Source organism: Alosa alosa, chromosome 1, assembly GCF_017589495.1.
Source record: "Alosa alosa isolate M-15738 ecotype Scorff River chromosome 1, AALO_Geno_1.1, whole genome shotgun sequence".
Taxonomy (NCBI): Eukaryota; Metazoa; Chordata; class Actinopteri; order Clupeiformes; family Clupeidae; genus Alosa; species Alosa alosa.
Window position 1 is genome coordinate 1,738,486 of NC_063189.1, and position 26,241 is coordinate 1,764,726.

The 26,241-nt window shown below is 41.7% G+C and overlaps 1 protein-coding gene across 1 annotated transcript; it reads right to left on the minus strand.

The window, feature by feature from the left end:
- Positions 1 to 481: 481 nt before the first annotated feature.
- Positions 482 to 8,879, minus strand: LOC125300019 (uncharacterized protein PB18E9.04c-like). Its single transcript, XM_048251492.1, has 6 exons — positions 8,842 to 8,879; positions 2,904 to 3,208; positions 2,365 to 2,501; positions 1,742 to 2,332; positions 1,444 to 1,709; positions 482 to 944 (listed from the first exon to the last, which is right to left on the minus strand). Exons 1-6 carry the CDS (start codon positions 8,877 to 8,879, stop codon positions 482 to 484), a joined length of 1,800 nt encoding a protein of 599 aa, XP_048107449.1.
- Positions 8,880 to 26,241: the final 17,362 nt, after the last annotated feature.

Consider the following 26,241-nt stretch of genomic DNA (forward strand, 5'->3'; position numbering starts at 1 on the left):
TGGCGATGATTGTTCTGCGGTTGATGCTGCTGCTGATGGTGTTGGGGTTGATGGTGCTGTTGTTGATTGTTTTGCTGTCGATGGTGCTGCTGTTGATGGTGCTAATGTTGATAGTGCTGATGTTGATAGTGCTGGTGTGAATGGTCTTATGGTTGATGGTGTTGGTGTTGATTGTTCTGGTGTTGATGGTGCTTCAGTTGATGGTGCTGCTGTTGATGGTGCTGATGTTGAAGGTGCTGGTGTTGATGGTGCTGATGTTGATGGCGCTGATGTTGGTGTTGATGGGGCTGACGTTGATGGTGCTGGTGTTGATGGTGCTGATGTTGATGGTGCTATTGTTGATGGTGCTAGTGTTGATTGTCCTGGTGTCGATGGTGTGGTTGTTGATGTTGATGGTGCTGATGTTGATGGTGTGGTTGTTGATGTTGATGGTGCTGATGTTGATGGTACTGGTGTTGATTGTGCTGATGTTAATGGTGTTTCAGTTGATGCTGTTGGTGTTGATGGTGCTGGTGTTGATTGTTTTGCTGTTGATGGTGCTGCTGTTGATTGTGCTGATGTTGATGGTGTTGGTGTTGATGGTCCTGGTGTGGATGGTGCTGATGTTGATGGAGACGGGGTTGATAGTTCTGGGGTCGATGTTGCGGCTGTTGATGGTGCTTGTGTTGATGGTGCTGGTGTTGATGGTACTTGTGTTGATGGTGCTTGTGTTGATTGTGCTGATGTTGATGGTGACGGGGTTGATAGTGCTGCTGTTGATGGTGTTGATGTTGATGGTGCTGAAGTTGATGGTGCCGAGGTTGATAGTGCTGTGGTCGATGTTGCGGCAGTTGATGGTGCTTGTGTTGATGGTGCTGATGTTGATGGTGCCGGGGTTGATAGCGCTGGGGTCGATGTTGCGGCTGTTGATGGTGCTTGTGTTGATGGTGCTGTTGTTGATGGTACTTCAGTTGATGGTGTTGATTGTTCTGGTGTTGATGGTGCTATTGTTGATGGTGCTTCTGATGATGGTGTTGGGGTTGATGGTGCTGTTGTTGATTGTTTTGCTGTCGATGGTGCTGCTGTTGATGGTGCTGATGTTGATAGTGCTGGTGTGGATGGTCTTATGGTTGATGGTGTTGATTGTTCTGATGTTGATGGTGCTTGTGTTGATGGTGCTGGTGTTGATTGTGTTGATGTTGATGGTGACGGGGTTGATAGTGCTGCTGTTGATATTGCTGGTGTTGATGGTGCTGCTGTTGATGGTATTGATGTTGATGGTGCTGATGTTGATGGTGCCGAGGTTGATAGTGCTGGGGTCGATGTTGCGGCGGTTGATGGTGCTTGTGTTGATGGTGCTGATGGTGATGTTGCTGATGTTGATGGTACTGGTGTTGATTGTGCTGATGTTGATGGTGTTGGTGTTGATGGTCCTGGTGTTGATGGTGCTGATGTTGATGGTGCTGATGTTGATGGTGACGGGGGTTGATAGTGCTGGCGATGATTGTTCTGCGGTTGACGGCGCTTCTGATGATGGTGTTGGGGTTGATGGTGCTGTTGTTGATTGTTTTGCTGTCGATGGTGCTGCTGTTGATGGTGCTGATGTTGATAGTGCTGGTGTGGATGGTTTTATGGTTGATGGTGTTGATTGTTCTGGTGTTGATTGTGCTGATGTTGATGGTGACGGGGTTGATAGTGCTGCTGTTGATGTTGCTGGTGTTGATGGTGCTGCTGCTGTTGATGGTGTTGATGTTGATGGTGCTGATGTTGATGGTGCCAAGGTTGATAGTGCTGGGGTCGATGTTGCGGCTGTTGATGGTGCTTGTGTTGATGGTGCTGATGTTGATGGTACTGGTGTTGATGGTACTGGTGTTGATTGTGCTGATGTTGATGGTGCTTGTGTTGATGGTGCAGTTGTTGATGGTACTTCAGTTGATGGTGTTGATGTTGACGCTGCTGGTGTTGATTGTTCTGGTGTGTTGATGGTACTGATGTTGATGGTGCTGGTGTTGATTGTGCTGATGTTGATGGTGCTACTGTTGATGCTGCTTGTGTTGATGGTGACGGGGTTGATAGTGCTGCTGTTGATGGTGTTGATGTTGATGGCGCTGATGTTGATGGTGCCGAGGTTGATAGTGCTGGGGTCGATGTTGCGGCTGTTGATGGTGCTTGTGTTGATGGTGACGGGGTTGATAGTGCTGCTGTTGATGTTGCTGCTGTTGATGTTGATGATGACAGGGTTGATAGTGCTGGGGTCGATGTTGCGGCTGTTGATCGTGCTTGTGTTGATGGTGCTGATGTTGATGGTGCTGCCGTTGACTGTGCTGCTGATGATGGTTTTGGGGTTGATGGTGCTGGTGTTGATTGTTTTGGTGTTGATGGTGCTGATGTTGATGTTGCTGGTGTTGATGGTGCTGATGTTGATGGTGCTGGGGTTGAAAGTGCTGTTGTTGATGTTGCTACTGTTGATGTTGCTGGTGTTGATGGTGCTGATGTTGATGGTGCTGGTGTTGACGGTGCTGCTGTTGATGTTGCCGGGGTTGATAGTGCTGGGATCGATGTTGCGGGTGTTGATGGTGCTTGTGTTGATGGTGCTGATGTTGATGGTGCTGATGTTGATGGTGCTGGTTTGATGGTGCTGATGTTGATGGTGCTTCAGTTGATGGTGTTGATGGTGCTGGTGTTGATGGTGCTGATGTTGATGGTGCTTCAGTTGATGGTGTTAGTGTTGATGGTGCTGGTGTTGATGGTGCTGGTGTTGATACTGCTGGGGTCGATGTTGCGGCTGTTGATGGTGCTAGCGTTGATTGTTCTGCGGTTGACGGTGCTGGTGTTGATTGTGTTGGTGTTGATTGTTCTGGTGTTGATGGTGCTTCAGTTGATGGTGTTGGTGTTGATGGTGCTGATGTTGGTGTCGATGGTACTGATGTTGATGGTGCTGGTGTGGATGGTGCTGATGTTGATGTTGCTGATGTTGACAGTGCTGGTGTTGACAGTGCTGTTATTGATTGTTCTGGAGTTGATGGTGCTGGTGTTGACGATGCTGGTGTTGATCCTGGTGTGGCTTGTCTTGATGGTCCTGGTGTTGACGGTGCTGTTGTTGATGGTGCTGATGTTGATGGTGACAGGGTTGATAGTGCTGCTGTTGATAGTGACGGCGTTGATTGTTTTGTCGTTGATGGTCCTTGTGTTGATGGTGCTGGTGTTGATGGTGCCGGGGTTGATAGTGCTGGGGTTGATTTAACTGTTGTTGATGCTGTTGGTGTTGATTGTTTGTGTGTTGATGGTGCTGCTGTTGATGGTGCTGATGTTGATGGTGCTGATGTTGATGGTGCTTCAGTTGATGGTGTTGGTGTTGACGGTGCTGATGTTGATGGTGCTGATGTTGATGGTGCTGTTGTTGATGGTGCTGATGTTGACGGGGTTGATAGTGCTGCTGTTGATGGTGCTGAAGTTGATGGTGCTGGTGTTGATGGTGCTAATGTTGATGATGCTTCAGTTGATGCTGGTGATGTTGATGGTGCTGTTGTTGATGATGCTGACGGTGCTTCAGTTGATGGTGCTGCTGTTGATGGTGCTGATGTTGGTGTCGATGGTACTGATGTTGATGGTGCTGGTGTGGATGGTGCTGATGTTGATGTTGCTGATGTTGACAGTGCTGGTGTTGACGGTGCTGTTATTGATTGTTCTGGAGTTGATGGTGCTGGTGTTGACGATGCTGGTGTTGATCCTGGTGTGGCTTGTCTTGATAGCCCTGATAAAAATAAATTGGCTTGAATTGACTTGAATTTAAATATATTTAATATCAGTTGCAGGCCTTTTTCTGGTAAAACGTTTCCTACAGAGAAAGAAAAGTTGGAAGCCTACAATGTAGTAACCTAGGGCTAAGCCTATGTCCATATGTACATCAATTATGAGATACATAGTCAAACATCAAAGTTTTGAGATTTAAAAGTCTAACTTTTAAATCATAGACACTTGATTAGCTATTTGATTAACTACATATATAAACAACCACACCATGGAAAAGATTGAATCTCATATAAATGGACAATTAACATAGAAAGGAAATTAGAATTGAATTAGATTTTATTCTGTTTGAAATTATACTGTTTTTAACTTCATTTCAGTCAAACCCAATTCCAGTAGAGGCAGGTAGAGGGCAGCATAGGTCACTCATTGACTGTATGTTAAAGCTGTTCACTCCTCCCATGCTTTTTAACTGCCCAAGGTCCATCAGTCGCCGCGGCTGCATTTAGCATTTCTCATACATGCACACACACACACGCACACACACACACATACACACACACACGCACACACATACACACACACACACACTCAAATACACACACACACACCAGGGTTGTGCACAATTCGAACGGCAATTCTGCTTCCTGTTTGCTACCTCAATTGAAATGCAAGTGAAATTCAAGAATTGAATTGGAATTTAAGAGCCAGTTTCAATTCAATTCTGGAATTTTGCACAAGCCTGATGCACACACACGCATGCAAACACGCACAAACACACACAGATTTACACATACATACATGCACACACACACACTCACGCACACACTCAGAAGTCTAGATTGTTGCACCCAGATGGTTTTTAGACAAGTTTGACCACCGTCTAGCCATTTCCCTCAGAATACAATCCACAATCCAATTCCAGTAGAGGCAGGTAGAGGGCAGCATAGGTCACTCATTGACTGTATGTTAAAGCTGTTCACTCCTCCCATTCTTTTGAACTGCCCAAGGTCCATCAGTTGCCGCGTCTGCATTTAGTATTTCTCGGAAACGCAGTGTGCTTTCAGAAAAAAATCTCTTTCTGGATATTAATATAGCTCTGCCCAAAGGCCATAATATGGATATTAATATAGCTCTGCCCAAAGTCCACCCACCAGGTTGTGAAATAGCAGAAGAAACAGAAAGAACAGAAGATTATAAAAAACTTCAAATGATTCAAATGATTCAAGATTTCCTACGTCCAGTTGAGCAGCACTGCACCATACAAAGAGAGTGGACGTTGCATTACACGTACACACGTGTATGCACACACAAGTTTGACCATAGTCTAGCCATTTCCCTCAGAAATGCCACTAATACAACTTTGTAAAATGTGAATAAAAAAGGATGTTATGATTTACAAATCAACTGAGAGCAACTGAGAACAGTTCAAATACAACATATCTACTGTCGAAGGAGAGAAATGTTATTGTTTTTTGGAAAAAATATGTTCCTTTTGAATTTAATGCTAGCAACACATCTTAAAAAAGTTGGGACAGGGGCATTAACCATTGTGTTGCTTCACCTCTTCATCTAACAACATTATGTAAAGGTTTAGGAACTGAGAAGACTCAGAGTTTTGAGAATTTAATGTGGTCGTATTCCTGCCTGGTAAACAGTCAGTTCTTTGTCATGTTTTTCATTCCATTATGCACCAAATTAGACAGGTTTGGACTGCAGACAGGCATGGTTTTCCTGAGAAATCCAAGGACTTCCCTGAAAAGACATTGTCTGGATCAGTGTTTTTCAACCACTGTGCCGGGGCACACTAGTGTGCCGAGAGAGATCATCAGGTGTGCCGCAGAAAATTACCCAAATGTCACTCACTGGTCCAGAAAAGCAACTGTTGCATCAAAGAATTTATGCATCCACATGCTCATTGCACATTTTGATTGGTCTAAGCACAGTACCCCTTTCCACTTTAGCTCAGTGCATTTTAAGTTCAGATAAGATGGTAGAATTTCTGTATCATGTCTAAATGACTACAGGTGGAAATTAGCAATTGTTGCTATAACCTGGTCAAACACATATTTTCTTGTATCACAAGATAATGTTTATATGTGCATTGTCCCTGTTTTCAAACAGGCAATAATGATGTGCTGTTAACGTTAATTATTAAACCAACACATTGCTTATGAGTTATGATGAAATTGTCTTTTAACTTTTTGTCTTTTTTTTAACACCATTTTAACTGTTTTTTACGGTGGCCCTGACGGCTCAGCGAAATACAAACGCTACAACACTTGCAAGTAAGTGTTTGCAACACTTGCAAATAAGTGTTCACAACGGATATGAACCCACAATGGAAGTGAGCAGTTGTAGCTTGGAGGAGTTACACGAAAGAGGACATCTCTTGAGAGACTTGTACAAGTTATACAGATGTAAGTTTGTAATGTTTTGATAATAAAGGAGTTAAAGATTTACCCCAATGTCTGTTTTTTCAGTCAGCAGGCTTTAGTCTTACTCGCTAGCTGTTTTGCTAACAGTTTGTGTAGCTAGTAACGTTAGCTCTAATAAGTGACTTTGAAGTCCGTTTTAAGAAAACCGACAGGATCACTTTATGGTTTTATTTTCCTCCTACCCTCCTTTCCCTCCCCAGATACAGATATGAATAAACGTCATTCTTTGATAGTATATATCTGTGATTGGTGGCATTCTAATGGACTCCAATACTGAAGTCGAAGCATTAACCAAACGAATGTTAGGACTGCCAATCACACTGCTGTTGCAAAGCCTCTGAATGCAGTCCGCTGCCTTATTTACTGGCAATGCATCTCGAGATTCTACAACGGACTTAAGCTGCCACCTCGTGGCAAAAAGTTGTAATACATTTCACACAGCTCTGTGAATCATGGGAGGCACGAATGAAGTGGCCACTTCTAATGGGACCCACTGTAGGCTAATTCATTATGTAAACTGCTGACTCACCTATTGTAGCAGGTCACAAAGCTGGTTACGTGATTCTATTATGCATTTCATCCACATAATGAAATTATCGTGACACATAATTCATTCCGTAAACTGCTGACTCACGTAATAGGCGTGTTCGTCTTCATGCAGATCTGACTTGATATGATGCATGCTGGGTTGTTGTTTGATAGTATATGTCTGTGATTGGTGGGTAAAGTCAGAGCCCGTTTACGGAGCTCTCAATTGTGTTCAACCCAGCATGCATCACATCAACTCAGATCTACGTGAATAAAACATCAATATGCTAAATTTGGATAAATTTCCATGACCACTAATGGTTTTATGATTTCCACTGTTAATAATTTACAAACATTTCAGCAACGAAACATTGATGCAGGGGAGTATTGTTGTGCTCGCACTAGAGTTTAGCCAGGTGCATTTAAATCAAGAGTTGAAGAGAGAGAGAGGAGTAGTTCGCACACTGAAAGAAATGACTTAAAGTCTACAGAAAGGAGTTTTTCCATTTAATTTTGGGAGCAAGAGCAGACGTTTCAGCCATCCGGCTATTCTCAATGCTCACCAATTCAACTCAATGCTCACCGAAACGAAACTTTGCAAAGCAGGCTTGAAAGATGTGAAAGGAATGGTGTTTGCATGACTGTAGGCTAGCCCTTGGTGAAACAGGAACAATGAATTTTAAACAAATTGAGAGATATTGGAAGTGAACTGAAATTAAAGTATCGATCACATCACGCTGGTATCGATCCGATGCCAATACCAATGTCGATATTTGGATTGATATGCCCACCCCTAAAAAACGGCAAATTCCCAAGTTCACATTAAAACTGTTGGACATGAAAGGCCACATGGACTACAAACGAACTACAACGTGACGACAAAAGTGATGACGAGCCCCTAACTGGGCAACTCTGTTAGCAAAATCTAGCCCCAGTTTCCGACCTCTGACTCACACATTACGTGACGTGAATGACGCGGAATGATGTTTTCACTGGGAAAAAGTTTTTTCCGAAGCCCATGAACCATAGACAGTAAAAAAAATGGACGAACAGACTCCGCAACTGACGCAAATTGAACGTTTTTTCAGTTGGCTTGCCATCGTACTGCGCAGACTCACACTTAGCTTTGTGACGTTAGCCATCAAACTTGTAACTCGTATGATAGATGGTTAACAGAAATTCACCTTCAAAGTCAACAAAATTAAACATTTATTTATGTATTATTATTAATATCATCCTCACAAGTGATATCAAGTCGTGTTAATGTTGAAACTACCAGACATGATCATCTTCAAACACAATCATGGTAAAACAAAAAAGGGTAACACTTTATAATAACACAATTCATCATTTATTAAGCCTTTAGTTTATGCCTTAGCCTTATTAGTTCATGGTTTGTTCATCATTAGTAATTTCTTGTTCATACATAATTTATCATCAGTAAAGAATTTGTTCACACAATTATAAATGGTTTGTTCATAGTAAATAAGCCTATCAAAAAAACATGTTTGTAAGTACTTAATAAGTAATGAAACAACCACTTATAATGACATCATTTTATGATGTTTTATAAACCAGTTGCAAACTATTACAAAATGCTTTGTTCATCATTTGTAAACCATTGTTCCTATGTTAATTCTCATAAATAAAGTATTTGTACGCACAGTTATAAATGGTTTGTTCATAGTAAATAAGCATCTAAAATATGTTTATGAATTATTGTTAATACTTAATAAATTATGCAATATACACATGCACTAATGAATAGTTAGGGCGATGATAGATATTTTATAAACCACTTCCTAATTCATGATTAACTCAGGGATTACAAGTGGTTAGTTAATGATATTTTGTGAGCTTATCTAAAGTGAGGACTTTCTATGCCTTGCAACACATTTTCAAATGAGTTGTAAAGATTTGTGGCAAAGCATGTTTAATCCATAATCCAACACTATCGTGTGTTTCTCTATGGCAAACCACAGGCGCGCCTGCAGGTGTACGTCCGTACGCACTGTGCGTACCATCAGGCTACTCGACAGCGAGAGAGAATTTCCCTTGTGTGTGTGTGTGTGTATTCACACCAAATTGGCCTACCATACCTTCCCAACTATGCACAGTATCCCATTAGCTGCCATCAGGTGCGTACCACAGCATTAATTCCTGCAGGCGCCCCTGGCAAATCATGTTCATAATCCTTCATAATTCCTGCATTGCATCCCAATTTCTTCAACAAAGAAACACCTTTTTTGCCTTTACTTTGTTCATGGCAATGCAGTAAAAAGTTGTTGTAGAGAATCATTATGAGCGCATACACCATAGGCATACACAGGCTAACACGCAAACTCGGGTCAAGTCAGGTCAGATCAGTTCGTGTCACAGATATGGAGCGCAGAAAGGTAATTTTTCATCACTAAATAAAAATGCCATTTATTTCTGTAAGGCACACACACCACATATAAATTGCTAAGCCCCAGAGAATCCCTCCACCATGGCAATGATATTGCCAGATTCAGGACAGTCTGCTCTACACACACATGTAAAGCAAGTCAAGCTGTCAACTTGCAGTGGTGAGATACATGTCAAAAGCATGTATAATATGCTTTTTTAAAAATCAAAATTAAATCAATGCAAGTATTAATACATGAAATTGTGGCAATTTGGGTAGCCTAGACTCTGCTGAAAAAAGCAATATATGGCATGTGTGTATGGCACTTACAATGACCAGGAGAAATCCTTCTAACTAAAGGTAGTGAAAATGCCTTTAAAACAGTCTCGTGATCGTGGTTCTTGATGTCTGTTCAAAGGATATTTTCCCAAGTATTAATAGCTTACTTCAGCCAATCGGTTAAACAGTTTGCTAATCAATAAACAAAGCCTAGTTCAAGTGTTGATTTAGAGTAGAGGTCTGCACTCCCGCGGTCCCGACGCAAAAGAGTGCGGCGCGGGACAACTTTTGAAAGCTCTTTGCGCGAGCGGGCGGGATGAGAGAGGTGTGTTCGCGGGTGCGGGACAAATCGCTGATTCACTGCACTCCCGCAAATTAAATATGTGCGTAAAATTAAATATGGAAATGATTAGTACTGAAAGTACTGTTCATAACTATAGTTCAGCTGGATGTTCTGTTAGGCAGCATTAAAAAACGGGGTTTAAGCATAACTGATGGATAGCAGGGCCCACTTCCCCGATAACGACGGAGACACGCTCTTAAGAGGGTTTTCTACGATTCATCTTACGATCGTTCGTTTGGTTTATACGACTGTTTCCCGAACATGCTCGTATCGTGAACACGCATGCACTGCTCTTAAGATGCTCTTAAGGGGAGCTGTCCACGTTAATAGTTCTGAAATATCCTCTGATTTGACGGTGATGTTACATTATGTAAGGCAGTGTATGTGTAGCGCCACTAGGTGTCACTGCAGGACTATGTATTATTTATATTTTTGTTAGTTTAACTCTGATTGTTCCTTTTGATACACCGTAGGGTTGATGCGTGTTTAGCTTAGAACGCCATCTTTTCTTTAGTATATGCCATCAACCTTATAGGTAAGTCACGTTATTTTCATGAGTTTATAAAATAGAAATGATCTTGGGTAATACTACTTAGAAAGTTCGTTTTGTTGAGCTATTGTTTATACTTAGTTATTGAAGACTTAAATGCTGAGTCATTTTGAGAAAAAAGCACTTTTTTTTATTTTCGTTATTTTCGAGTGTAATGTGGCCACTAATACAGTGCTAAGCTATGTGTTACTGTGCTAGTTAGTTAGTGTTTTGGTATTCGTTAGCACTTGAATGTAATATGGGGATTCATTAACATGTGAATGTACAACTGAAGTGCATTAGGATTTTTTCATACTGGTTATAAATGAGAGTATATGCCATCAACCTTATAGATGCTGTCTATGAAGCCCAGTAAAGTACGGTCTGCCACAATCCCGAACCCTTCTGTGTCCGTGTCTCCCTTCCTACCGGATGCACCCTCACGTTCACGATAATAACACAACGCAGAGTAGCAGTGGAGGTGCTGGAAGCCGGCGGTGTGCGCGGATGGAGAGCTAGAGGGCTACAATTACACACACACACACACACCACATCACACCACACCACACCACACACACACACATCAGATCACACCGCATCACACACACACATCAGATCACACCACACCACACCACATCACACCACACACACATCAGATCACACCACACCGCATCACACCACATCACATCACATCACACACACACCACACACACATCACATCACACACACACCACACACACCACACCGGCGGTGTGCGCGGATGGAGAGCTAGAGGGCTACAATTACACACACACACACACACACACCAGATCACACCACACCACACCACACACACACACACATCAGATCACACCACACCGCATCACACACACACACACATCAGATCACACCACACCCGCACACACACACACCACACACACACCACACCGCATCACACACACACACCACACACACACACACATCACATCATCACACACACACACACATCAGATCACACCACACCGCATCACACACACACACATCACACACCACATCACACACCACACCGCATCACACACACACACACATCAGATCACACCACACCGCATCACACACACACACATCACACACACACCACACCGCACACACACACACACACCACACACACACCACCACACACACCACACCGCATCACACCACACCGCATCACACACACACCACACACATCAGATCACACCACACCACATCACACCACACCGCATCACACACACACCACACACATCAGATCACACCACACACATCACACCACACCGCATCACACACACACCACACACATCAGATCACACCACACCACATCACACCACACCGCATCACACACACACCACACACATCAGATCACACCACACCACATCACACCACACCGCATCACACACACACACCACACACACACATCACACACATCACATCACATCACACCACACCGCATCACACACACCACACACACACACACACATCAGATCACACCACACCACATCACACCACACCGCATCACACCACACACCACACACACATCACATCACACCGCATCACACACACACACACATCAGATCACACCACACCACATCACACCACATCACATCACACACACCACACACACCACACCGGCGGTGTGCGCGGATGGAGAGCTAGAGGGCTACAATTACACACACACACACACCACATCACACCACACCACACCACACACACACATCAGATCACACCGCATCACACACACACACACACATCAGATCACACCACACCGCATCACACACACACCACACACACCACACCGGCGGTGTGCGCGGATGGAGAGCTAGAGGGCTACAATTACACACACACACACACACACATCAGATCACACCACACCGCATCACACCACACACACATCACATCACATCACACCACATCACATCACACCACACCACACCGCATCACACATCACATCACATCACATCACATCACATCATCACACACACACACCACACACACATCACAATTACATTACATTACATTACATTTGGCTGACGCTTTTTAACCAAAGCGACTAACAACATGGTAAACAGTAAGTTTTAGAACAATTCTCACAATTTTAGGACAGTTTAAAAACATTAGAGTACAGTAAGAATAAGGCGTCGATGAGTGCTGTTTTAACAGTTACTTGTCAGTTTAAAGCGGCTGGTGAGTGCTAGGATCAGTAAGACTTGTTGTAAGTGTTGCTATGAGAGTAGATGTTCTCTAAAGAGCTGGGTCTTCAGGAGTTTTTTGAAAGTGGAAAAGGATGTCCCTGCCCTTGTAGGAACTGGCAGTGTGTTCCACCAACAAGGAACAACAGATGAGAAAAGTTTGGATTGGCTTGAGCGTGCGGTGGTAGAGCTAGACGTCGTTAGATCAGAGGAGCCTTAGCGGTCTGGAGGTAGTGTAAGTCTGTATGAGGGCAGTCAAGCAGGTGGGAGCAGAACCGAGACTACTTTGTAGGCAAGCGTTAGAGACTTGAATTTGATGCGGGCCGCCATAGGTAGCCAGTGTAGCTGGATGAGCAGCGGGGTAACATGTGCCCTTTGGGTTGGTTGTAGACCAGGCGGCGCCGCCAGCGTTCTGGATCATCTGAAGTGGTTTCACTGCGCAGGCTGGGAGACCTGTCAGGAGGGCATTGCAGTAGTCGAGGTTGTGAGATGACTATTGCCTGAACCAGAAGTTGGGTAGCATCTTGAGTCAAGTAAGTCCTGATTTCGTGATGTTGTAGAGTGCAAAACGGCATGACCGGGCGACTGAGGCAACATGATCGGAGAAGTTTGATGATGTCAGGTGATGTCACCTGATGTCAGGTGACTGCACGTCACAGCTATAGGCCTACCATTTAAACCGGATCTACACATTAATTCACATCAATAATGAAAAAATAGAAACACTTTGACATCTGAATGTAAGCATCCCAAGTAGGTTATATACCACACAGAGACATAAATAATTGTAATTATTTTAAGATTAGATTGTGGCAGGAGCCCGCTGCTCCTCCTCTGCATATGCATTTAACAAATTATTCACGATTGTTGAAGGATTGTTGTTGCCACATAGAAGCAATGCATAGAACACAGTGGGGTAAATTGCTATTAAATCCACTTAGCATCGTGACCATGCTGCGCAAATTTGTTCAAAACTGCAGCAAGTTAGGTAAACTCTGCTAAGGTCTTATCACAACATAGTACATTGAGGAGACTAAACTAAGTTAAGTTACAGTATGCAATCAAGCAGTATTTCAAAGCTAACGTTAGAATACTGTTTGGATGTCAAGTTTAGCATGCTTACTTGCAGCTGCTTGTATTCGTTACTCAGGCTCATTTTATTGACTTTAAATGTTTGCAAAATCCCGATGTTTTCCAAGACTCAAACGTGCTTGTCCAAAGGAGAAGTAAGAACCGTTATTTGAACTAACTACGTTATGAATTGCATGCACACATCAGCAGCCTTTTAATTGTGTTAATGTTAATTGCAAGGATTCCCACACGAACGTCTTGAAATGACAGGCCCTCAATTAGACACACACTACTGAACTTTATTGAATGCTACCTCTGACTAAGAATGCATTACTTTGCACTTGTAAAGTCTTTTATTTTGGAATCTTAAGAGCAATAAACAAACATATATTACAATGTTAAAGAATTCATGTTTTTTCATTCATATATGTAAATAAACATGTATAAGTTGCTATTAGTGAATTAATTGGGAGATAGTCGATAATCCAATCGAATCGGACTGAAAAAATGAATTGTTTAGATTAATCGATGCATCGAAAAAATCGCTAGATTAATCGTTTAAAAAATAATTGTTTATCCCAGCCCTAGTGTGCTCCTTTCATGAGACAGAAAGAAAAGCTGAATAGGCCATCCCTCCTGCATGTGGGCTTTAGCGGGCGGGAGCGGGACATCATGTTACAGATGCGGGCAGGAGCAGCACTAAAAATGACACATTAATGCGGGAGCGGGACTAAAAATGACACATTAATGCGGGAGCGGGCAGGAGCGGGACAGGATATTGCGGGAGCAGGCAGGAGCGGGACAGGATATTGCGGGAGCGGGCAGGAGCGGGACAGGATATTGCGGGAGCGGGAGGGAAAAATCTGTCCCGCGCAGACCTCTAATTTAGAGCTACAATAAAACCCATCTCTAAAATAGGCACTGCATTCTGAGTTTTTCATTCTAACTTAAAATAGCTTATTGCTTATTTTTTTTTCTAATTAGATCTACATTTAAGTTTTAAAATGGATTATGGTGCAGCATCTGAAAGTGAATTATTCTTGCGAGTAGTATATTTTAACGTGCGGTTTGGGATCGTCATTTCGCGATCATTATAACGTGTTTACACTCCCAGGCCATTTGCGCCCCTCACTTTTACTTAGTTGATGCCACCTAAAATCTCACAGGCACACCGTAATTATGATTTCTGGCTATGCCTCTGCTCCAACCTGAAGAAGCATCTTAAAGTAGCCTAAGTTTTTTTTTTTTTTTTTAATTAGCCTGGGGTAGTCGTCTGCTGTAGTTTTACTGGTCACCTTGCTATTTTGGGGAAAAGTGGCACCTACTAGCCACTCACCAACACCACTTCCAGCAGCAACTTAGTTTTCTATGAAGGTCTCCTATCCAAATACTAACCAAGCCTACACCTGCTTAGCTTCAGCAATTCAGCAGAGACAGGGTATCCTGATACACCACAAAGCCAGATCTTGACTATGGATATGTAACATTTCTCAATGCTTTTGTAGCTTGTTCTCAAAAGTGGTTAGATGGCATCTTACATTGTTCTTGCTAAATTATTACATGATAACCTCATTTTTTAGACACTGTTGAGATCACAATGTGACTGGTGGATTGCATTCTATGGACAACCATGGACATTTATTCATTTATTTATTTTATTTTTGCTGTTTGGTTCACAGCTATGATTGTTTTGGAGAAAATTTCACCTGGAAATTCACATTATATAGCTTATATAGATATCTAGCCCCCCAGTCTAAATGTGAATCTTGAATTTCCCCTGGGGATCAATAAAGTATCTATCTATCTATCTATCTATCTATCTAATGAAAACAGCCAGATTGAGCGTACAGATTAATGTTAAATCTGTGGGATTAGTTAACTGTTCTGGTCTTGGACCTGTTGTGAGCGTCAGACTGAGGAAGATGACCACGAGGCAGATGCGCTGTCCTGTAGCCGCCATTTCTCATGGAAGCAGATGAGAGACGAGATGCTGGAGACCCACTCTCTCTGCCAGCCTAGTAAGAATTGATGTGTCCAGCAGCATCTGGGATTAAACATTGATTGGTGCCACTGCTGCACCTTAACCGGCCGCAACATCCCACACATGTTTGAGATAAGCAAACGCATCTCACATGGAAATAACTTGCATGGAACAATAAAACACTAAACCCCTCTTAATCTCCCATATGTTATATGTTATATGAGGTATGAGTCCTGCCCTCACCACACTCACACAGAACACACACACACACCAGGGTTGTGCACAATTCAAATTGCAATTCTGCTTCCTGTTTGCTACCTCAATTGAAATGCAAGTGAAATTCAAGAATTGAATTGGAATTTAAGAGCCAGTTTCAATTCAATTCTGGAATTTTGCACAAGCCTGACACACACACACACACACACACACACACAAGTTAACATGTACATTATCTGTAACCAGGGGTGTGCTTTATAGAACACGTTTCAATTTATTCTGTTTATTATTGACATGTTTTCTACCTTAAGGTGATGAATCGCGGGGCAACTTGACATGTTTTCTACCTTAAGGTGATAAATCGCAGGGCAACTTGACACGTTTTCTACCTTAAGGTGATGAATCGCGAGGCAACTTTTCTACCTTAAGGTGATGAATCAATCGCGGGGCAACTTTTCTACCTTAAGGTGATGAATCGCGGGGCAACTTTTTGGGCAATGTTGCTGAGCACCACTCTCCACTGGGCAACATAATTTCTATCTGATTGATTTGGAAACTGATTTTGGGTTTTGGGTAGTCTTTATATTCTTGTCCATGTTCCAAATCACATTGATTGCAGTCTATGTTAAAGAGCCCTCTTACCAATCTGAGTTTAAAAATGATCAGTGTAACCTCACAAGTTGCAACCTCCTGTAGTGTTGTCTTTGTTGCCTTCATGATTTCCTTTTAAAAGCTTCATATATTAAAGGAGAACTTGGCAACTATTTCAACGTAATAAACCGTTTATAAATCATTTGGATGGTTAAATGACCTGTTCTGGTGAAAATGGTGACTTTCCCTGCTGCGCTTAGCGTCCCCAGGCGGAAAACCAACCTTGCAACATTGAGACTACCGTCCCGGAAAGAGAAGTGAGAAACAAGAAAAACTCGTTTTAAATTGTGTTTCTTACCTTGTAACATCCACATAGTTCTGCCAAACTTATACTAACCGTTCGCTAGCTTGTAAACAAATCCATGTGGTTTATTGTTACCTTTTCCCACAGTTTGAAATAGCATAATGCACAGTTTCTCCAAAAGAGGGGGAAATCCTGCCAAGTTTCCCTTTAAAAAGGAGATATTTGCCTCTCTCTCTGTCTCTCTTCTGTTCCCGAGTAAGTTAAGTTAGATCTGCTACGTAGTGGAGATTGATAGATACTGTAGATAGAGATAGATACTTTATTGATCCCTAGGTGAAATTCAAAGGTCTCGGTAGCATATACAGACATAACACACAACATGCACTTACAGCAGAAATGGTAAATATAAGTATAAGTATAAACATATAACCAAACTCTACTGTACAATAGAGACAGTAGAAGATAAAAATAACAAAACTAATTACTAAATATACTATATAAATTAAATTAAAAAAATCCACAGTGTGGTTGAGGGTGATCAAGCATGAGACGCTTGCAGTGACAGGGCCGGGACCTGTAGTTCTGTGTGCATGGTGAAGGTGCAAAAAGTAGTTCAACAGTAGTCCTGTAGTTCTGTGTGCATGGTAAGGCGCTCAAGAGAGTGAGTGTTGTCAGGGGCGTCAAGCAAGGCAAAATTCAGAGGGGGCACAATCAGGCATTTTTCCGGGGGGGGGGGGTCCTGTTAGAGGGGGCTGGAGATTTTGAAATTCTGGCTGCTAAACATACCATTTCAATGCAGTTTGGGAGGGACAGAAATACCTTAACAGAGCAAGCAGAAACCATCCTCTATCTGAGGACTAAGCTAAAGTATCTATTTTGTAAGTTAATGTAAAACACATAGGTTGGTGAAAGAAATGTAAGCTCAAATTCAGCTCATTAAAGCATGTTTAGACACAAACATTTACACTTAGGCGTACTACACATGATTTTAAAAACAGTACCATTGCAGTTGTTATGATTTGATTGATATGTGACCTAAGAACAATCTTACATTAAAAAAGTTGCTGAGGTCTGACTTTGTGGCGCTCGGAAATTAAATTAGTTTAATCTTAATTCATATGATGAAGGACTTTGAAAGAAGTTTGACAGGTTACAGTGCTGAGTAAGGTTAACACTAAATATTTCAATATTTTACTACTAGTAATATATTTTTCATTACCATTATGGCAAGCAATAGGCTACCTCATTTGTAAGTTGCTATCTGCAAATCATGAGCAAGTGACCTGATAATAACCTAAGTTATGAGCACGAGAGAGACTATTATACTTTCTTGCCCTCTACATCAGTGGTTCTTAACTGGTGGGTCGGGACCCAAAAGTGGGTCACGGAACCATTCTGGGTGGGTCGTGGAGCTTGTGGTTAAAAAAGAGAAGAAATCGCCCATTTCAAATAGACTTAAATTGAGATGAAATTGTGCAGAATCCACAGTGTGCGATGTTCACAATTGCTGGAACATGAGTAAAAATGCCTCATAATAAAGTACACCTGTCAAAGACAGACCTGTCAAGTACTTTAAGGTGACATCAGGAGTTGGAGACTTCACAAATGTAATGCCAAACAGCATGTTCCAAACAAATAGGCCTACAGGCACTTTGCGTGTCTTAGCATGTAGCTCACCAAATCTGTTGGCTTGAACGCTATAAAATATATATATGGGTCACGACGTGATGAACATGGAAAATTGTGGGTCCCAAAGCCAGACCAGTTAAGAACCCCTGCTCTACATCACCACTGCTGTAGCCTATGTAGGCTAGGCCTAGTTTAGGCTATGTCTGCTGCTCTTACAGGCTGTGTCATTGAAAACGCGATGGCGCAAATGATTACTTTTTTTGATGACAATGACAGCTGGTAGCGTAGACATACTGATAGCTTCAATGACGCATATTTATGTGGAGACAGTAGCCCTACGTGGCCGATGAGCCAGGCAGTCGACTCTTCCACCTCTGATTACGTCCGCCCATTCTTGTTTGCTGGCTAGTAGACTCCAGAGCGGTAGAAAAACGGCTCTGGTAGACTCCATATGTGACCTGACGGCATGGTGGCAATAAGCCTCTTGGAAAAGGGCTGATGTTGACCGGTCTTCAGCTATTTTGCTACAGTTTATTAAACATAAATTTCTGCAGCTGGCAGCTGATTCAAACACTACCTAAACAACCTCTTAAAAGCTTGAAATTTGGTATGTATGTTCCTTGGGTGATCATAAGACATCCTAGAAGGGGTGCCCAAAAATATCTCAAACAGGAAGTGAGTTTGTAAAGAAATTGAAAAAGTCTGTGCTCCCCGCCACAAAATTGGTAGCTGATGTAAACATCACCTAAACAACCTCTTAAAAGCTTGGAATTTGGTATGTATGTTCCTTGGGTGATCCTAATACATCCTAGAAGGGGTGCCCAAAAAATCTCAAACAGGAAGTGAGTTTTTAAAGAAATTGAAAAATGGCGCACTCCCCGCCTCAAAATTGGCAGCTGATTCAAACACCACCTAAACAACCTCTTAAAAGCTTGAAAATTGGTATGTATGCTCCTTGGGTGATCCTAAGACATCCTAGAAGGGGTGCCCAAAAAAATCGGCAGCTGATTCAAACACCACCTAAACAACCTCTTAAAAGCAAATATATTCCTTGGGTGACCCTAAGACATCATAGAAGGGGTGATCAAACATACATCTCAAACAGGAAGTGAGATTTTGAAGAAATTCAAAATGGCCACCCATATAATTGACAGCTGATTCAGAGGCCACTTAAACAACCTCCTAAAAGCTTGAAATTTGATATATGTCCCTTGGGTGATCCTACGTTATCCTGGAAGATTACTCCAAGAAATCTCAAACGGGAAGTGAATTTTTAAAGAAATTGAAAAAAGGCTGCACTGCCTATCCACATAATTGGCAGCTATTTCAAAGGCCACCTAAACGCCCTCCGAAAACCATGAAATTAGGTATATGTGTCATAGATATGTCTGTTTTAAGCAGACAATACGGCTACACTATGGCTATATCCACCTATTGTCTCAAGGATACTATAAACACAGACAGTCAAGCGCCTCAGGCAGACCTCATAAAAAAACATACAATTAAGCACACATGTCCCCTACAACTTCTTAAGACACAGTAAAACACCACACTAGATTACATTAGTCCTACTCTACATACTGCATATTTGCATCTGTTCACATGCTCTGGCACATTGGCATAATACTGTGCAAGGCAACCCAGCATCCTGGCATCGGCACTTTCGAGAGCAGAGAGGCTCACCTTTGCTGCCACATTTAAGAGGTTCTCTACATACTTTGGCTGCCTCTGGTAAAAGTGTCCATAAAGGTGTCCAAAAATCATCTAATTTGGTCTATCCATATTTTTCAGGAGAAGGCACTGACTGGGTAGCCTGCAGACCTTTGGACCAAATGCTAGCTTGGTACACTGCTCTATTTGAATGCTGTATCAGTGCAGCCTGTGTGGGAGGAATATTTTCCATTGAGAGACATATTTGAGAAAACAAGTCCTTCCTGAGATCATTGACTTTCATGATCCGTTTTTTTATCGTAAAGAACACAAGTGTACTTCTCCAGCATGCAAACATGTTTGATTCCTGGCTAAGCAGTTCAAAAGGATTTGCTGTCATAGCAATGAAGGCATCCTTTACTTCTGGAAATGGTTTCCATGCTGCCCACCCTTTAGAAGGAGTCTGCTGTTCCAGAGGTAGCCACCCCATTATCACATAGTACAGTTGTTCAACTACTTCCATCTAAAAGTTATCCGATTGTGTTCCATAGAGCCATCTCTATGTGTAACCCACCAAGCATCACAAACATCTCTCCATAACAGTCTGGATCTCTGAATCACTCCACTGAACCATTTTTGTAAATGTATATAGTGGTTGGTCAAATGGTCAATGGTCAATGGCCGGAATTTAGGTGCTCTGTCAATTGTTTTACAACATTCATGCCATGTCTGACCATAGCAAAGCTGGCAGCTTTTTCATGAAAGAGAGGAAGGAGTGAGTTTATAGCAGGTGGGTCAGACAGTTCTGGCTAAAGTGAAGTATCAGTTTGATTCCATGCTCCCCACTTTTCCTCCTCTGTTATTGCCCATGCTAAGTTCGGTTTGGTTAACTTTTGGCACTAAGATGGCCTTTGGTTGACAAGTAACAGCTGGAATTGTAGTGTATACTTCTCTGGAAGACAGAGCATATATTTTTGCACTTTTTGAGCTGGCTGAATGTATATTTGCTCTCTAGCACCTCGGATCGGGAGGCAAGCGTGCTAGTAATTGAGCTAAAAGCCCAGGCTGCTAGTTCTCTCACTAGCACGTCAAGGTATCATGAGGTTTACTCAATGTACATACTGCACAGCTAAATACTAGCTGGCTACTGTTACTGTAGTACAGAGGTTCCCAAACTGTGAGGCGTGCCTCCCCTGGGGGGCGCCAAATAATTTGAGGGGAGGCGCGGAAGGTTGATTCAAAAAAGAAGGAAAAACGTTTATTTCATGTTAGAACTATCTATGTTTTTTTCCAATGATTATGTAATTGACAACATTATAAAATCGAAATAAATCATAGAAGAGATGTATACTAAATCTTTGGGATAGTGGAAAGTATTATTGATCCCTATCCTGAGTGAGAATGTATATGTGCCAAACCTCATAACGTAATTTAGCAACAGTGCCGCCAGCCGAGCTAGCTGCAAGTTACCAGTGCGGATTTGTACACGCAGCCTTACAACACTGTTTACAGCTCTTCGAGTCACGGTAAAATGTATTTTTTGGTACATAGCTAATTTAGATAAACTTATGGTGTGGGTGCTTGCATTCATTTAGGAATCCGCTGCCTTGGTTTGTATAGAAATGAATATTAAGTGGCAGATACACGTAAGAGGTTGGACATATGTGACGGGTAATATGTGACGTTCCGATAGCTAACTTACTGTAAAATTGACAAAAGCCAAACGTCAAAAATATGATAACTCATTTCATTGCATAGCATAGTGTTGGCGCAGCCATATTCGTTGTGTGTAGTAAACTGGTTATATCATGTACGGAGGCAATCACTGCTCACATCGGTTTTTAGGCCGGAAAAGAGAAGGACTTTATTTGTGCACCAGTATTTATACAAATCATTACGCACAACGTACGTACAACGTATGACGTATGAGGTCACTGTTAACACATAGTATAGCACAGATTTAAGTGGCTTAACTGAAGTCAATATCATTATTTGAAAATGATTGTTGTGGGGCGCAGAGGTGTCACTGTTTTCAGAGGGGAAGCCCACATTGATGGAGTTTGGGAACCCATGCTGTAGTACAAATCAAAATTTCGTAGCTTCTAATGTTATTCCCGAAATAACGGTACAGTACCCCCCAGGAAGCCCCACAGATTCACAAATACGCACCCCAGGTGATCACGGGGACACAATTAGCCAAGGGATGCCATTGTTTGCCTAGATTTAGCTTGATAATTGGAACCCAGCTAGTGGTTCTACATTGGCTAATGCTAACGCTAACACTGGCATAACATTTGGTCAATGAGTTGTGTCCCTATTTAGGGCTTGATCTCTGATCATGTGGAAATTTTAGCAATAAACTGTCTTTTGAAAATTATTAAGTGATTCTTCCAAAGTTTTTTAAAATATTTATGTTATGCATACATAAATAATTAACTTCTCAGATGAGGATTCATTTGGGGAGTCATGTCATTCTGACCATTTTAAGCCTGTTTTCCCCCCTTTAAAGCTGTATAAAAGGCATGTAAGATTATTTTCAGGGATTATCTTGCACATATTATTTGTTAACCATCTCTATATATATCAAATGTAAAATAATAAAGTAGCAGAATAAACCATGATGCCCAACTATGTAATGTTTTATTATCCTTGGGTGCGTTTTAGTGGCCATCTTGGATTTTCCCTTAAAAAATGACCTAAATGAACCAGAAATTTTGGGCACCCCTTCTCAAATGATGAGATACATCATAAAGAGTGTTTGTACCAATTTTGGTGCTTCTATCCACCGAGTAACAATTACTGTAGGCCCTTTTTTGTTGATAATCCCCCCTACTAATACTGAATATACTAAAATACAAATTATACTAACTAACACTTAATCTAAATCAATTCTAAAAACAGTATCCACATAGTGGTGATTAATCAATCAGAGGCGCTTGCAATGACTGAGGCAGGGACTGAGCCTGTGATTCTCTGTGCATAGTAAGGTAAGGTAATGCAAAGGCTATGCGGTTCGCACCATAGGGTTGATGCTATCATGAACTGTATCAATTACCCGAATATTTTAAATCAAAATCTGGACACCTCTGTCAAGACACTAAAAGTGGCTCATGATTGCACCATCCAGCAGGTAAATGATCCAAAATGCATTTCCATAAAAATGTTATTGCTGCCATGATTATCTCAGTCCTCTGATCTTAACTCTATTGAGTTGCACAAGAGAGGACCCAGGAATCTGGACATTCAAGAGATATTCTAGAATCTGGACGTTCTGGAGATATTCTGGAATCTGGACATTCCGGAGATATTCTGGAATCTGGATGATCTGGAATTATTCTGGAGTCTGGACGATCTGGAGATATTCTGAAGAGAGGAATGCTCTTGTATTCCTGGCTTTATTATTCTCCAACTTTATGAAATGCTATAGGAGAAGAGTATTTGATTGACAACAGGAGGCGTGTACAGATAATTAAATACAGGGGTGCCAATAATTGTGGCATGCATGTGTTTGTTAGACATATTTATTTCTTCATGAGGATTTAATTCTTTTCAGAATACATTTGCAATACTTCAAGGTTTTTGCCATTGTTTTTATAGCGAAACTAAGATGAAACACCAACTGATTTTATGAGTTGTTAATTGTACCTTTGTGTGAGTGAGTGATAATGTGTGTGAGTGTATTGTTTATTTCCTGGCATCACCTCAGAATGCCCAGATAAGGGGACACACACACACACACACGTTTCCAATAGTGTGAACAAAAATGCCTTACATACTGTACTAACTACTACTGTAATTTGAAGGACTTTGACCTTACACGACAACATTTTATGGCCTCACTGAGGATACGTGTTTTATGCTGCGGCTTTGTAAATCGGTAAGTTTCTTTTCCCTCTAAACGGAAACCAGGCCAAGCTAAAGCAGAGGCCAGACACAGTATGAAACCAGGCCAAGCTGCCTACATGCAGTGAAAGGGTTAGGGTAGGACGACATCCCTCACCCCAAGTTCTACACGTACACACAGGTTTGCTTAGCCAAAAACGTGCATCTTCTACTGTAGACTGTGTAGATTCCACTCAATCTGAATTACAGTTTTCATTTCTGTCGATGCAGAGTTTACGTTTCAGAACAACCCATAGGAATGGAATATGTAAGGGATAATGGACGACACGCCGTTCGACTATACAAAGTTAATACCCAACACGAAGCGGAGGAAAAGTGTATTAACTTTGTATAGTCGAATGGTGTGAAGTCCATTATCCTGCTAATTCCACTGTTGCCATTGGGTTCATTTCCTGTTATAATGAAAACGTTTTAATCTCTAAAACTGTATTGTTTGTAGAACTACTTCTTTCCACCACATATCAACTAATTTTTCAACTTGCAGCACAAACTGCCGTTACTAGTTCTAAATGGATGGTTGCTACGGCCAAAGGCCAGTCGTTAGTTCCATCTCTCCCGTTGTCAACGTGTGTTAACTTTCATTGTACCTCCCTGAGTCTTTCTGATAAAACTAACTTCACTTCACCTCCCTGAGTCTTTCTGATAGAACTAACTTCACTTCACCTCCCTGAGTCTTTCTGATAGAACTAACTTCACTTCCTCCACTTCATGGGGAAAGCACCTCGCGTGCGCATGAGAGACAAAGAAAGTGGCAGATTACAGCTGGCTTGTCATAGTGTATTAACATAAGAAACTTTTTAAAAAATTTTGAGGGATCTGTACTTTACTCGAGTATCATTTTTGGGGAGTACTCATGACTTTACTCAAGTACATTTGAGAGGCAAATATTGTACTCTTTACTCCACTACATTTCTATCCATAACCGTGAGTACCAGTTACTACTTTCTAAAAAAAAGGAAAAAAGAAAAATCTCAGAAACCCTCAATTTGTTGTTTTCCTCTCAAACGTGATTGGATTGTGCAGGCGCCACTGATATGGACACCCTATCAGCAATCACCTCTGGTCAGATTTGGATAAGAGATGAAACCATGGACGAAACAATGGATGAAGACACAACAGGTCCATCCCGGGAATGTGCCAACCTGTGGCCCCACCTCGCCAGACTATTTCAATTTTCTGAACAAGTTAAAGTTTTCGCTTCAAGTGTTTCAATTACAAAATAGTATTTTGATTTGAAATACGTATTTTAAATACATGTATTAGAAATACTGCCTACATCCCTGAAAACATGGTAAAAATATGAAAATGACTTGATTCCTCAATTCCTTTTACATTCTCCAAGGTATTAACATTAACATTTTTCATAACTCCGTGTAGGACGTTTCTGTACATAAATGTAAGCACTGTGGCAGTAGTAATGCAATATTTAGAAAATGTAGGCTACTCTTGTACTCTTGATACTCAAGTACTTTTAAAAACAAGTACTTTTAAAAACAAGTACTTCAGTGCTTTTACTTAAGTAGACATCTGACTGTTGTACTTTTACTTGTACTTGAGTAAAATTTAGCAAAGGGTATCTGTACTTTTATTATCTGTAATGAAGCTGTGTACTCTGTCCGCCTCTGGTCACTGCACACTATTGATATGGGTACTAGTGCAATTGGCATATCATGTGTAACTATCTATTTATTTAATTTATTTTATGTATATTTTTTAGTCTTTGTTTTTTTAGCTTATCTGTGACAAACAATGTCTCGTTGTATTCTGTGTACAATGACAATTGACAAGGATCGATCTATCTATCTATGTGCGCACACACACACACACACATGCACTTCTGAGAATGACAATGGCACCATCTCATTAATGCACTTTACATGCACACAGCATGCCTCAGAAGTCCACCTGGATGTGTGTGTGTGTGTGTGTGTGGAAACACATAGCACTGCATTCACTACCTACACTCTGTTGAGGTCACACACATTTCATCAGTCCACAGACCAAATGTGCCTAGTCAGTACTGACCCTTGGTTGTGGCATTCTGTGTGTGTCTGTGTATGTGTGTGTAACCATGGAGACACAGACACACTAAAACTTTATATCGGTTCAGGCACACTCTTATCTTATATTTGGAAGTGTCAGTCACACTCTCACACACACACACACACTCACTCACTCACTTACTCACACACACACACACACACACACACACACACACACACACACACACACACACACAAACTTCCCTCCTAAAGTATGGACAGATGAACACAAACACACACACACATACACACACACAAACTTCCCTCCTAAAGTATGGACAGATGAACACGAACACACACACACACACAAACTTCCCTCCTAAAGTATGGACAGATGAACACAAACACACACACACATACACACACACACACACACACTAACTTCCCTCCTAAAGTATGGACAGATGAGCACAAAACACAC

Excerpts from the sequence above, each read along its gene's own strand:
- LOC125300019 (XM_048251492.1), bottom strand. The coding sequence starts at position 8,879 with ATGATTTGCCAGGGGCGCCTGCAGGAATTAATGCTGTG. Across the intron at positions 2,502-2,903 it reads CACCAGCACCATCAACATCA|CAGCACCGTCAACACCAGCA; the intron begins GTACCATCGACA and ends CAACATCAACAG. Across the intron at positions 945-1,443 it reads CCCCGTCACCATCAACATCA|TACCATCAACAACAGCACCA; the intron begins GCACCATCAACA and ends CATCAACTGAAG.